Source organism: Sinocyclocheilus rhinocerous, unplaced genomic scaffold (assembly GCF_001515625.1).
Source record: "Sinocyclocheilus rhinocerous isolate Xijiao unplaced genomic scaffold, SAMN03320098_v1.1 scaffold72, whole genome shotgun sequence".
NCBI classification, from domain to species: Eukaryota; Metazoa; Chordata; class Actinopteri; order Cypriniformes; family Cyprinidae; genus Sinocyclocheilus; species Sinocyclocheilus rhinocerous.
This window is the reverse complement of record NW_015628351.1, coordinates 389055-403693: the sequence shown is the minus strand read 5'-3', so window position 1 is coordinate 403693 and position 14639 is coordinate 389055. Positions and strand designations below refer to the sequence as shown.

General features: G+C 35.6%; 2 protein-coding genes across 4 annotated transcripts in view; one reads left to right on the top strand and one right to left on the bottom strand.

The window, feature by feature from the left end:
- The window catches only part of LOC107737513 (RNA-binding motif, single-stranded-interacting protein 2-like), a 30871-nt gene extending 22323 nt beyond the window's left edge, over positions 1–8548 (top strand). The window contains exons 5-14 of the mRNA XM_016549006.1: positions 4463–4620; positions 4709–4788; positions 4865–4974; positions 5066–5112; positions 5226–5319; positions 5532–5582; positions 5660–5770; positions 6967–7047; positions 7142–7229; positions 7451–8548. Coding sequence (XP_016404492.1) covers positions 4463–4620; positions 4709–4788; positions 4865–4974; positions 5066–5112; positions 5226–5319; positions 5532–5582; positions 5660–5770; positions 6967–7047; positions 7142–7222 — 813 coding nt within the window. The 3' untranslated portion in view covers positions 7223–7229; positions 7451–8548. The remainder of the gene's footprint in view (positions 1–4462; positions 4621–4708; positions 4789–4864; positions 4975–5065; positions 5113–5225; positions 5320–5531; positions 5583–5659; positions 5771–6966; positions 7048–7141; positions 7230–7450) is intronic.
- A 1596-nt stretch (positions 8549–10144) lies between these two features.
- Positions 10145–14639, bottom strand: part of LOC107737512 (sentrin-specific protease 1-like) — a 12699-nt gene continuing 8204 nt past the window's right edge. For all 3 annotated transcript variants that reach the window (XM_016549003.1, XM_016549004.1, XM_016549005.1), the window contains 7 exons: positions 13819–13962; positions 12428–12559; positions 12085–12288; positions 11796–11875; positions 11558–11642; positions 11371–11466; positions 10145–11276 (listed from right to left, as the gene is read on the bottom strand). In XM_016549003.1, the coding sequence (XP_016404489.1) occupies positions 11214–11276; positions 11371–11466; positions 11558–11642; positions 11796–11875; positions 12085–12288; positions 12428–12559; positions 13819–13962 (804 nt within the window). In that variant the 3' untranslated portion in view covers positions 10145–11213. The remainder of the gene's footprint in view (positions 11277–11370; positions 11467–11557; positions 11643–11795; positions 11876–12084; positions 12289–12427; positions 12560–13818; positions 13963–14639) is intronic.

Below are 14639 nucleotides of genomic sequence, written 5' to 3'. Positions count from 1 at the left end.
TAGCCTTAATGAAAACCCAGTCCAGAGCATTCAGAACCTCAGATTGGGCAGAAGGTTCACCTTCCAACAGGACAATGACCCTAAACACAGCAAGAGTGGCTTCTAGACAACTCTGTCAATGTCCTTGAGTGGCCCAGCAAGAGCCTGGGCTTGAACGCAATCAAATATTTCTGGAGAAACCTGAAAATATGCATCTGCCCCCATCCAACATGACAGAGCTTGAGAGGTGAAGAGGCGAGGAGAAGAATGACAGACAATTGCTAAATGCTGATGATCAAAGCTTGTCGAATTAAACAAAAAAAGACTTGAGACTGTAAAGGTGCTTCAGCTAAATATTTAGTTAAGGGTATGAATATTTATGCAATGTACTTATTTCAGTTTTTTTACTTTGAATAAATTTACGAAGTTGTGAGAATTCTGTTTTTGCTTTGTCAGTATGGTGTATGGAGTGTAGATTGATGTGGGAAAAAAAGTAATTTAAAGCAGTTTAACATAAGGCAGCAACATAACAAAATGTGAAAAAAATTAAGGGGTATGAATACTTTTGCAAGGCACTGTATATATAGTAATTCTCATTAGCTTGGCATTACTGCAATACAGTATTTTTGATAGTTTTGTATTTAAATCATTAAGGGACTACAAAAAATAAGCATGTTATTAATTTCTTTGAATTACAGTAATAGCATTGATGTTTTTTGCATTGCGGTAATGAGAAATGAGTAATGGGTTTGCTTAATTGTGCTAAAAAATAATGTCAAAATACAAAAGTGTAACAAAAAACAGGATTCAATTTCTTTTCCATTTTTCTCTTTAATTTTGCAGTAAATGTGACCTGAACATATTCGTGAAAGATTTTGTGAGATTCACCTATTTAATCTGTAGATCAGCATGAAAGGGCAACCTCTTCACACAAGAACATCACGAAGCACCTTAATTATAGCCGTTTTAGAGTCTTTTAGCGTTCTGACCTATTTAAGAGTCTGTTGAGGCAATTGCCGTGGATTTTCCTCCTCCCATTCACTCTGTGGAAAAATGCAGCGTCTCACGGCGTGATTAGATCAGTACAAAAATCACCTTCATCGCAGGTCACTGCAATTAGACATTCATTATTCATGGTGGTGAGATGAACTGGTAATGAATTTACAGCTCACATTTTAATCTCATCTGCACACCAAAGCAATGAATATGCAAATCAGCAGCGGGTGAATTGGAGGTTTGCTGTCTTGCAGCATCTTTACGGTCTTTCTGATTTATTTAGACAAGTTAACACACAACTCTTGCTTCAATGATAATAACTAAATTAATTTGAGCCGTATAATATGATTAAGGGGTTTTGAGATCCTAAGATCAAACCTCCTGCTCACGCCTTATGCAGGAAGTGGGTAATCTGTAGAACACATGCAAGCGCAGGTTTGTGTATCTGTTCATTTGAGGTTAGAAAGGTGTCACTTTGTACTGTATGCATATTTGCTGTCATGCCTGCAGCTTCAAATTAAGCTAATTAGGTGTTTATATGGTAATGAGCTGACTCAGTACTGGCCTTGAAAACGGTCATTTTGACACTTTTTACTACAAAAACATGTTGATGTTTAAAACTCCAGCATAATTAAGCAAAGGTAAGGTAAAATTTGCTTCTATTTACACTGGTGGCCAAAAGCTGGGAATAATTTAAGAGTTGTTAATGTTTTGAGAGAAGTCTCTTATACTCACCAATTTATTTAATCAAAAATTATGTAAAAACAGTAATATTATTAAATATTATTACAATTTAAAGTAACTGTTTCCTATTTTAATATACTTTGAAATGTAATTTATTCCTGTGATGAAAAAGCAGAATTTTCAGCATCCTTACTCCAGTCCTCAGTGTCACATGATCCTTCAGAAATCATTCTGATATGCTGATTTGGTACTCAAGAAACATTTCTTATTATTATCAATGTTGAAAACAGTTGTACTGCTTAAAATCTTATGGAAACCACTAAATATTTTAGTGGATATACTACCATTGAAAAGTCTGGGGTAAGTACAATAAAAAAACTATACTTTAATTTAGCAAGGATACATGAAATCATTCTTATCAAAGAATCTTGAAAAAATTTATCACAGTTTCCACAAAAATATTAATCAGCAGTTTTTTTATCAGCTGTTTTTCTGACTCTGAAGACAGGAGTAATGACTGCTGGATATTTAGCTTTGCCATCACAGGAATAAATTGACATAGAAATTGACATTGACATAGAAAATAGTTATTTAAATCGTAATAATATTTCACAATATTACTGTTTTACTATATTTTTGGACAAATAATTGCAGCCTTAGTAAGCATAAGAGGCTTCTTTCAAAAACATTTAAAAAATCTTAATTATTCCAACCTTTTGGCTGCCAGGGTGTATTTTTCTATTTCTGTTTCTTTTTTTTGGAAAAGAGAAAACTTCCAACAAGCTCCATATTTCATAATTGAAGTTGTGGCAGAAGCTGAACCAGTCTTATCTCTCCAATCTCACACAAGTGCATCAATGCACAAGGCTGCTGGTTCAGCAGTTTGTCCTACCTGTAAACTTCTGAACTCCTTCACAGTCATTTCTATTTTCCTTTTGATTTCCAATACATTTTAAAGCTGGAATGTATCATTACTAGAATATCAAGGACATTCCAAACTTAATATCTGTATGCAGTATTTGTGGCATGTGGCATTATGTCGATTACCACAAAACCACGAAGGGACATGGAAAGGATGTGACATAACTCTCCGTAAAGCGCTCAGTGTTTGATGGTGCTTTGATTTGGGCCTGATAAGGTTGATGAGGCCCTAACCTCAACTACCCATAATCCTAACCTTATTGAGCCTGTAAGGCTGATCAGTCCTTCAGGAACAAATCAGGGCACCTTGCAGATATCCTCCTACAGGAATTATGTCAATAACACAAACCAGAAGCTTCTCCACCTAGAAGCAGTGAAAATGAATGAGGACTGATGCAGTCAAGCTCCAAAATTACAAAAAAACACCATAAGGGACTGTTCACACAAAGTGCATTTTTGCATTCAACTCCACTGCTTTTCTATTGTTTTCTGTGTAAACTTGAGCTCGACGGACATGCTTGGGCATTCCGCTTACTCGTGTCTTTTGCAGCAATGACACTGCATTGTATAAATTCAGCACAGAAGTTAAAAGTTATCTTACACACTAGACCTGGCTTTTTTCTATTCCACTTTTCTGTGTGTTTTCCTTGTGAAAGTCCCCTAAAGCCATCATAAAAAAGAATGTGTTACATTTATTATTACATTTATCATAAGCCATATGATGGCTTTGTGTAGAAAAACAGGTTGAAATTTAAGTCTCTATTCGCAGAAATGATGACAGAATTGCTATTTTTGGACAAATTAATTCTTTAAGTTGAAAATAACCCAAAATATTCCTTTCACTAGTCATGTCCATGTATTTTAACATTATTAGTAGTATTATAATATTCATACATATGTTCAATCAGTTTTGAATCTATTTGGCGTACTATTTAAACACATTTTCATGAGACCGGGCTCTCCAACCCGGCATAAATAGTACGCCAAATAAAAACAAAAACTTGTGGTATTAATACACAAAAATGGACTTTGGTGTGTATATGCTATGCAATGGGTAGGATTAGGGTTGTGGGGTAGATGCGTATCATATGTACGCGAAAACTGCATATTATATGCACGTCATGTGCGTATTATATGCACGCCAAAGTCAATTTTTACGCATCAATACCATGAGTTTTTGTTTTTATTTGGCATACTATTTATACGCATTTTCATGAGGCTGGGCTCTATATTCAGTTTTCATTTCAATGTGCTTTTTTTCCGTTTTATTAGTTTCTGTTTTTTTTTGGCTTTATTTATACACACACATATTTATATATATATACACTATATATTAGGGCTGTGCAATTAATCGCATGCGATTGTCATGCGCATCTCGTCAGTAAAGCGTGATTAGTAGTAAATCTCCATCACCTGCTTTCAGATGGAGCGGCATTTAATACACAGAGCCGTAGTTCACTGACAAGTTAGGCGATATCGCGTTCATAACTGAATGCGATTCATCTGCGATTATGAACGCGATATTGCCTAATTGTCAGTGAACTACGGCTCTGTGTAGTAAATGCCGCTCCATCTGAAAGCAGGTGATGGAGATTTACTACTAATCACGTAACCGGCTTTACTGACGAGATGCGCATGACAATCGCATGCGATTAATTGCACAGCCCTAATATATACAGTTCATCTGTCATCAAGTGTGTTTATCAAGGGTGCTAAAGCGCCATTCGTTCATTTATAAAAGAGAACAAACTGTATAAATATATATATATATATATATAGTTCCAATTACTGAAAATAATTTAATAGTTGTAGTTTACAATATCTCCTAGAGATGATTTCCTATTCAATGTTTAACACATTTGTTTCTCTCTTCTTGATGCAGCAACAAGAACAGGACCCCACCAATCTGTACATCTCTAATCTGCCTCTGTCTATGGATGAGCAGGAGCTAGAGAGCATGCTCAAGCCCTTCAGCCAGGTCATCTCCACACGCATCTTACGCGACGCAAACGGCACCAGCCGCGGAGTTGGTTTCGCCAGGTACGCCTGACCAGCTCTCATACGTAGAACCTGACATTATCATCATTAATATTCCATTAATAATGCATTTGCAATTACTCTATGTCAGGATGGAATCGACTGAAAAATGTGAGGCCATCATTCAACATTTTAACGGCAAATACATCAAGACTCCTCCTGGAGTTGCAGGTACTACATTTGGGTTGTTTTTATATTGACCAGATGGTTACGACAAATAAATAATGAGTGATATGTTTTCCTGAAGTGCCTACAGAACCCTTGCTGTGTAAATTTGCGGATGGGGGACAGAAAAAACGTCAGAATCAGGGGAAATATCACCAGAATGGGCGGCAGTGGCCAAGAGAGGACGAGACTGTGAGAGAGCTGCTTTTTTCTACTTTTTCATGTTGATTTCAACCACAAGTCTTAATTCAACTGTCACTCTCTCGTTCTTACACACATACAGGGCGGGATGACGCTAACATATGACCCTACTCCTGCTTTACAAAATGGGTGAGTTCAGAAATTATTACTCAAGAAATGTTGTACTTTGTGCTTTTAATTATGACACTGCATGGTAACAGCGCTTTCTTAAAAAAGAAAAATGTGTTTGTCGCCCCCTGCAGGTTTTACTCTCCTTCCTACAGCATTGCTCCTAACAGAATTATTGCTCAGACTTCTATCTCTCCCTACATGCACTCACCTGTATCCACCTACCAGGTACGGAGAAGCCATTTGTTTTGCAAGAGCCATACTACTGCTCAATATTTCAATTCTTTTGAAGATGTACAGTTATTATATATGAGGAATTTAAGATCTTGTTTATGGAAAAATCTTCACATTCTTTCTAGCTTATTAGGTCTAAATAGATCTGAATGATATAGAAAAACAACACAAATCGAAGTTTAAAATGTGTCTCGTTTTAATGTCAGGTACACAATCCCTCCTGGATACATCACCAGTCTTACCTCATGCAGCCCACAGTAAGTTGCAGTTAAACCGCTGCTCTTTTTCCTAAAGCACTTTTGCTTGTCTAACTTTCTTTCTCTTCTGTGCGCAGGGTACCGTCCTCACGCCCACAGTGGACCACACCATGACCATCCAGCCCACTGCCATAATAGGGCCTCTCACACAGCAGCTCAGCCATCTAACCCTGGGCAGCACAGGCACGGTACGTCCCCCACAGATCCCACAGAGAATTCCTTACAAATGTCTTGAAACAAATAATGTATTGGTCTTAATATTTTATGACTGGCAGTGAATTAGTTTTGACTTTTTTTCTATTTGTCTATTCTATTTAGTTTTGGTTTTCATTGTTAATTTTAGTTTAGTTTAAAAAAAATTTTTGTTTTCTAGTTTCACATTATTGCATTTTTATTTTAGTTTCAGTATTTTGGGGCTACCAGAATTCATATGCTAACTGGTATCATTTTAAATATTTCTGGTGACAGGTTTTATAATATTACCATGTATCAAAAACGTGTAATTGTATTTTAATTGTATTGCAATTATATTTTATTTTAGGTAGTTTTGGTGTCATGAAAATTTCAGTTTGGTTTCAGTTATTAATATTTGTGTTAGTTTTAGGGCTGCACGATATAACAATATAAAATCAATATTGCAAAATATGCAGTGCAAATAAAAACATTTTGACAGATTAAGGTTTGAAAATGAAGAAATTGAGACAAATGTTAGTATTGTATTTTTACAGTGTACTATAAAAAATATTTGTATTATTTTTATAAATTTTTCAGTTTATAGTACAATAGTTTTATTGCAATATATTTGTTTTTTTATATATATATTTTAAATAATAATCACAATAAAAATCATATTTTATCGATTTTAAAAATATATATATTTTATGGTCATATTAAATGAGTCAAAAATACCCTACTGATAATAGGGACTATGAAAATTCCAGTGGAAAGTTTTTTTCCCCACTAAATTCATTAAATTAAATTAATGATATTTTTCATGTTTTTCCCAAATTGTTCAGCCTAAAAGGATAAGCCTAAGTCTCAAATTAAAAATAATTTTTCAGCTTTTAAATTATTTTTATTTTCTATGCAGCCCCAGCAAAATCATCCCAATCATTATAGAATGATTGATTCCAAAATCCAAATGTAGCTATTTAAATCATCTGCTGAAAATTCCAATATTTTTTCATAGTGCAATATATATCACAGAAAAACAAATTATTCCTGTCAGTTTTTAACAATATCGTGCAGCCCTAGTTTTTATAGAAATTGCGATGTACGGAATTACAAGAATTATCAATAACCATATGAGCAAGAAGTTCATCCGTCCAATGTGTACTATCTGTAGATATCACACGTTTGTCAACATGTGTCCATCTGTCCTCAGTATATGCCTGCAAACACAGCTATGCAAGGGACCTACATACCACAATATGCCCAAGTGCCTCCTTCAAGCGTTACCGCCGAGGTACGAAACCCTTGCATGCTGAATTATTCCAAGTGTTTCAAAGCCTGATTCACTGTGATGTATTGTCAGTAATGTTGACCTCATGACACTGCAGGAAAATAGCATCCAACAGCAGCAGGTTGCCATAGAGACACCCACAGACCACACAACATACTCCTACCAGCATGGCAAGTGAAGAGGAGGTGGGCTACTTCCTGTTGCTTTGGAAATGTTGTGGTCTGTAATGGAAAGAGATAGTGAAAACAACATTTATCCATAAAGAACATTTTTTCATGTTGTATTGGCATATCTACTGTATCCAAGAAATTATAAAATCAGTTCTTCTTAACTAGATGGATGAGTAACTCATGTTACAGTATAAGCTTCTTTTCCTACTCTAATATATATCTTTCTCTTATTTTAGTACATTCATAGGAGTGATGGAGGATACTGAACCACCTCTCTTGACATAAAAACAAATGGACATTGTGAAAAGGAACTGAGAAGCGTGTCTCTTTCCAATGGAAGAAAGCAGACATGTTTTTTCTTGTAGAAGACCAACCGATAATGAAGCTAAACCTATTTTAGTAAGTGAAAGACTTGGATGGAGAAGGCTATGACTACAAGATGTCATATAAGTTCACAAAATGCAAAGTAAGCTTTTTTTTAACACAAAGACTCACACATTTGCACACACACACACACACACTCCAACACACTTTGAGAAATATTTTTTTCTGCAACTTTATTTTCTAAAACGTTCTGCAAAGCCAGAATGAAACAACTACAATGTTACAGCACCATGTGTCATTTTAATTTGATTTAATCTTTTTGTAAAATTCTTCAAAGATTTTGTTGACTGCTTTTGAACTGTCTGCTGCAAAAGGAATTTTGTACATAAAAAAACTGTTTTTGCAAAGATCTTGCTGCATTTTTCTTGAATATCGATTTAAGGAAATCCTGAGGAACCTGCTGAAACCAGCAGCTAAGTTGTTTTGATAGATCTACAGAAAAATGTGTTGTATCGAAGAGCGTTGTAAATGCACTCATTGTTTTGAGCAAGTTTGTGCCAGCGAGACGAGACTGAATTCTGAAACCAAGACCTCATATCCCCTCACAAAAAAAAAATTTCCTTTTTTCCCTTCCAAAATGCTGCTTTATCTTGTAAGTTAGGTTATGCTCTGTTTAAATGTTGAGATTTATTTTTGTATTTGAAGAATTTTTTTAAGAAAATTTCAGAGAAGCTATTTGGATGATAAACTTTTTTATGGCTTTGTTTTCATGTCAATAGTTCTGTCTTGCCTCTTCATACATATGGATTGTCTTTTCTTTTACACATTGTAAGGAGTGCTCCTCCAACGTTGTAATGTAGGCCTGTAAATTGATTTTTCTTGCCTTGGTGAACTTTAATAGTGAGGAGTGTGTTCTTTGGACTGTGTCCCCTGAGATATAAAAATGGCAATATAATGAAAACCAAAAGAGTTCTTCCCTTATTAGTGGAACACTCCCTCAGTTTCCTTCCTTCTGAGGTAAAAGATTCTGAGACTGGAATAGTGATTATTTGTGTTGTGCTCTGTGCATAAATATAAATCCAACATGCTGAAAAGTAGCCTAACGTACATGTAAATTTGCTGAACAGGAAAATAGTTCAGTGATGTATGAAATCAAATATAATACTATAATCTAAAAAGTATTCGGATAAAGAATTATACTGCCTCATTAGCTCTGTCTCTTCAAAAACAGAATCACGTTTCACATATTCACACTTTGAGTTAAAATTTTCAAGAAATGTCCAGCAACATATTATAACTTAGCATTTTTTGAGTTTCTAAAAAAGCTAGTCAGCTTCTATCACGTTTACAATTTTAACAGTTTATCTTTCAGCCAGTAATTAATAGGGTTGGGTAAAACTATCAATTCCATGCTAATGTTATACCTGAACGATATAGATTCTTAAAGCGTCTCTTCGTTCGGTAAAACCAACTTACTAAACTGCATAGATAAACAGAGCCCCACTGTTTTAATATTTTGTAATGTAGGCTTAACGTTACCCAGTAAAAAGTTTTTTTTTTAGGCGGGTGGTGTAAAAAAAAAGAGAGGAATCTTCAGCGTCACGGTAAAATAAATCATATTTTACCTGAGTTGTGAATGAGTTTGCAGGCTGTAATGCGATAAACTGAAACTACATCGAAGAGAAAGGCGAGGTCGCTCTCTGGAGTTGCGTGGGGTATCACGCGGGAACAGTGTAGTCCGATTCAAGAACACGAATGATTCACGTGGTTCAATTTAACGAATCAAAAACATACAGCGCAAACCTATGAGCCGGTTCTTTTAAAGGAAGAGTTTAAACGAAACAATCGGTTTGAATAAGTCTGCATTGTATTATTTACAGCTTTATAAAAAACAGAAATTCATATGTACCCCAATACATAACCCCCAAATGAAGATGTAGTCTTGTTTAGCGAATCATGGCACGAGTCGGTTCGAACTTTTGATCAAAATAGTTATCGGTTAGAATCAGTCTACACGGTATTGTTTACAATTTTATCAGAAAGAATTTCATATGTAAATAAAACGTAACTGAAATTTCCACACAAATAACTTAATTTAATTTCTAAAGCACATTTAAGACAAAGTTAGCTTAAGAGACATGACTCAAACAAGGATTAATTTGAAATGATTTCATTTATCCTCTGATACACAGATAACCTCAGGAATTTACTTCCAGTAAGATCTGTTCCACATACAAAAACAGATAAGAAAAGGTACAAAATTAGTATTAAATATGTCTTCAGCTTTACCGTATACTCACTGTATATACAATAATTGTCAATATCCTGCAAGAAAAAAAAACCTAGAAACAGCTGCCAAAAATAGTTTTCTCTTACACAAAAGGAAGAACAGAGTAGCCTCAAGTAAGAACAGAACAGAAAAATGATGTATGACACTGCTGGGTCGTGAAAAAGCAAATAAATGTTAAGTGCAGCCTGTCTGAGATGACCAAAATGATCATAAGACTCCAAGTGATTACAAAGCCACCAAATACTGATAAAAAAAAATAAGCATATGCCTGTAAAGGCAGAACTCCATCTCATAAGAGACATGACTCAAACAAGGATTAATTTGAAATGATTTCATTTATCCTCTGATACACAGATAACCTCAGGAATTTACTTCCAGTAAGATCTGTTCCACATACAAAAACAGATAAGAAAAGGTACAAAATTAGTATTAAATATGTCTTCAGCTTTACCGTATACTCACTGTATATACAATAATTGTCAATATCCTGCAAGAAAAAAAAACCTAGAAACAGCTGCCAAAAATAGTTTTCTCTTACACAAAAGGACGAACAGAGTAGCCTCAAGTAAGAACAGAACAGAAAAACAAGATGTATGACACTGCTGGGTTGTGAAAAAGCAAATAAATGTTAAGTGCAGCCTGTCTGAGATGACCAAAATGATCGTAAGACTCCAAGTGATTACAAAGCCACCAAATACTGATAAAAAAAATAAGCATATGCCTGTAAAGGCAGAACTCCATCTCAAAACATACTGAAGTCAAAAGCATCTTTCTTACTTAAAATAATTTTATAGTTAATTATTTTGACAGCATCTGTATAAAACATACAGGTATCAAATATCACAAATATTACGTAAACTGCTGTTTTTCATTAGAAAACCACTGAGTGAGTCTGTGATTGTCAGTTCCAACTATTTTACTAGTCCTAGAGTGAAAAGACATCAATGTAAATCTCACTCATCATATTACTGTAACATTTATGACTTCTGATGATTTGAGATCAAGCACACTCCCTGCCAATTAACACAAATGATCATTTGAAATCATCTTAAGACAGGCCTTATATTGACAGCTACTGCAGAAGAATGGCAGCACAAGAAAAGACTGAAAATATGAAAATAACATCCTTCCATAGTCAGTCAAACAACATTTGCTGACAAAGCAAAAGCATGTCAAGTTATAGGGAACTATAAAGGGGCATAAAACCATTGCCCTTACTCTTAAAGGCTGAGACTGTGTCACACTTCCCAGGTTTCATTTAGACAGCATAGAAACGACCGGTGATTGAGGGCATCCCACATTTGTCTCCAGGTTCCTGAAGTGCACAGAAGCCCTCATATCCATACAACATGTCAAAATATGTTTTATACAAAAGAATCATCCAATCACAACAGTTTCTGGTTCAGAATCTCCCATACCATTCGTCTTCTGAAATAGGGCATGTGTTTCTGTTTGAGAAATGAAAGAAAAGTTAAAATGAAAAATCTTTACGCAAGTGACCAACCAATAATTTATTTCTAAATCTACACAACTGATGCTCACCTGTGTGAATGTGATTGGCCGGTCTTTGGTGATGTACTCCGCATATTTGCATGTGAACATTCCGCAATCACTTCCATTCATTTGCTGAGGAATCTCCTAAGGATTCGGAAGACAAAAACCTTGAGATGACCCTGGAGCTTTTTTGGTCAATTTAAGCCCTATATAATGCTTATGTTGGAAAACTCACATTGGGTCTTTTACTTTTTAGAGTCCATTGTAAGGTATCAAAGTTTTGCCCCTTCTTGTCTTCACTTTCTTGTTTCAGATATTTTCTGTTATAAAGAGACAGAATTAAGAGACTTTTGACAATGTCTAATCATGCATAATTTATTCCGTTTATTTCTTAATGGGTTATCATGGGACTCATTTTGAAAAGGCACTTCTTGCAGACCCATTTCATCATGTAATCCTCAAGCAGCACTTACAATAATATCCTGCAGGCCTCGTCATTGTTTCCTCCCATTGAATCAAAGTAAGTGATGCTCTTCTTACGAAAATCCACCACCTATCAAAAGGAAAAAGAAATGAGAACAATTTTAAACAATGCTACTTCTGACTTAAGAGCAAATCTATTTGAATTATTCATTCCTTTATTAAACTGACTGAAATGTATTATAATACTATTCTGAATTACTTGTAAATGTCAGGAAAGAAAGCAATGCATCTTCCATGTATTTGTCCTCAATGTGACCTTGGTGCTGGTTAGCTACTTACAGACAGGCACCAGTGCACCCCCAAGTGGACAGGCACCAATATGATGTCTACAGAAAAGATGTCCACTTTCTTGGTCCAGCGGCGGACAGCATTGTAACCGGAGCTCCGCAGCTTGGGAAAGAAGAAGGTGTTGAAGGTGTAAGCGGAGGGCAGGTTGGGCTGTTTACTGCGCTCCACCAGCAGGTTCATGTAGAAATTAATAACCTGAAATGGAGGAAATATATCAGTCAGGACCTCAAGTCATTGACAAACTGATAATTATGGCAACGCCTGACACAAAATGATTAAGAAGAGACTGTTCAAGGTTTATACAGAGACCTGAATGATGTAATAAAGCTCTGACCTCATCATTGAGCCAGTTGAGGTGGTTGAGCGTCTGCAGGTCCTTTCTGGTGATGGTGAGGCGGAAGCCCTCGCTGAGAACCTCATCCTGACTGCCGCCTCTCAGAGCTCTGCTCACCTCCTTCTCCATGTCCTGTGAGCACCATGAGCAGTAAACACACCACTAAGTACTTTTATATTCTGCAGAAGAAAGGCAGTCATTCAAGTTTGGAATGACATGAGGGAAGTGCTGGGCGATAAATCGATAGAGACAATTATAATGATATAATTTTCCTCGATAAAACGATAACAAGAGGTCGATAAATGTTCAATGTAATGTTTATGCGTTAAAAAACAACAACACCACTCATTTAAATTTAAACCATTTATCTGCTCCGCTCAAAGTTCAAACGGCAGTGCAGCGCAAGCTCAGAGCAGATGTGTTTACTCGCTGATAAAACTCGGTCACGTGAGCACTAAACAGCACTTTGAGATCCAGTGTGAAGCGCTTGAATTCAGCGAAGAACACAAATGACTCAGTGATTTTAACTAGTTTAAATCCAGATGAAACGGCGCTGACAAACAGGAGAAACAGGGTGTGCAACGATACTTTTCAGACTACAAATCGCCATTATTTACCAAATATTTACTGTAGTAACACTAACTGCACCATTGTATGGTCTCAGAAATGTGGGTATCCGTATCAAATTTTATTATATTATTAATGTAGACATGTATTAAATGTATTAAAGGAGAAACAGAATATAATTACAATATTTTTTGTGATTAAGCTACTTTAAGCGTTTGTGCATTTATACTAAATGTATTTAGAGCACTGTTTTTCCTACCTAAAACCTTATAGTTATATTTTTACCATCGCATTGATGCTATGTGTGGTTTTAACTGTGATTATCATGACTTAAATGTATGCTACTATGGTAGACCAATGGTTAATAAAAAAAAAAAAACAGGCCAAATAATTAAATTTCACCATATAAAAATGAGGTTTCTACAATTTTTACAGATGTTACTGATTTTGATAATGAATAAATGTACATCTGCATCCTAACTCAAGCTACTACTGCTATCAAATGTGCATTTCTAAGAGACAAAAAAGTTATATTATTATTAATATTATCAGGCAACTCATTAGAGTCACTCATTAGAACATGCAGAAAATAAGAAAATGTAGTTTAAGGAAAATTAACAGTCTGGTTTCAACAACTTTCACTTTGGAGCAAAAATCTGTCTTTAAACTTGAAAGAAATAAAGATTTGACAATTATCATTATAATTATTGATATCGACTAATATAAAAAAATTATTCTGATAATTATTTTGGTCATATCGCCCAGCCCTACATGAGGGTCAGTAGAAGATGACAATTTTCAACTATCCCTTTAGGAGCACTTACCTCTGTTAACTCTGGGAATTCTGGCTCCTCTTCAATAGGCTGAGGCTTTTGGATAACAGCTGCAACAGGAACCTCCTTCTCTAGAGGGACTCGAACCTTTAGCTCAACCCTGGCTGGGACAGCTCGACCCTCTCCAGAGAGGCGCTGATGACACAAATGAGAGCAGTGTTTCCCCTGCCATTATATTAGGGGCACCCCCCGCCCCCCTTGAAGGTCAAGTTAATTTTATTTAATTATATTTTCTCTATAGAGCCAGATCACAACAGAAGTCATTTAAAGTTACCTTTCCTATAGAACAGGTATATACCTTGTTCTTTTATTAAGCAAACTAAATAGCCTTATGTTATTTATCTTATTTACACGACGGCATGTCATTTCGGTCTCTACGTTATGGTCGCGCTCTCTGCATCACGCACAGCGGAGTTCCGCACACACACACACACAAAGTGAGCCCACTCCCACTATTATTTGTAAATATTAAGCCGCAAAACGATTCATATTTAAAAATGAATTCTGCGTGTCTCTGTGTTAATGAATGGCGCAGACGCGCGGTTTTGTGTAGTACTCGTACTGAAACGCTCGTGACACTTCTGGTGATATTAACCTCTGCCGTCTCACTAATGAGGACATAAATACATGAACAACATCTCCAGAACTGCTCTGAGAGTCACTTCATCAGCATTCATTTGAATAAAACTATCCTCATATCATATACACAGAAATGTAAAGGTATTCACGGCAACCCGTCAAAATAAAAGTTCGGTTTAACTTGAAGGCATTGGCAGAAATATATTACTATTGTTCAGTAGAATGTATGTAAT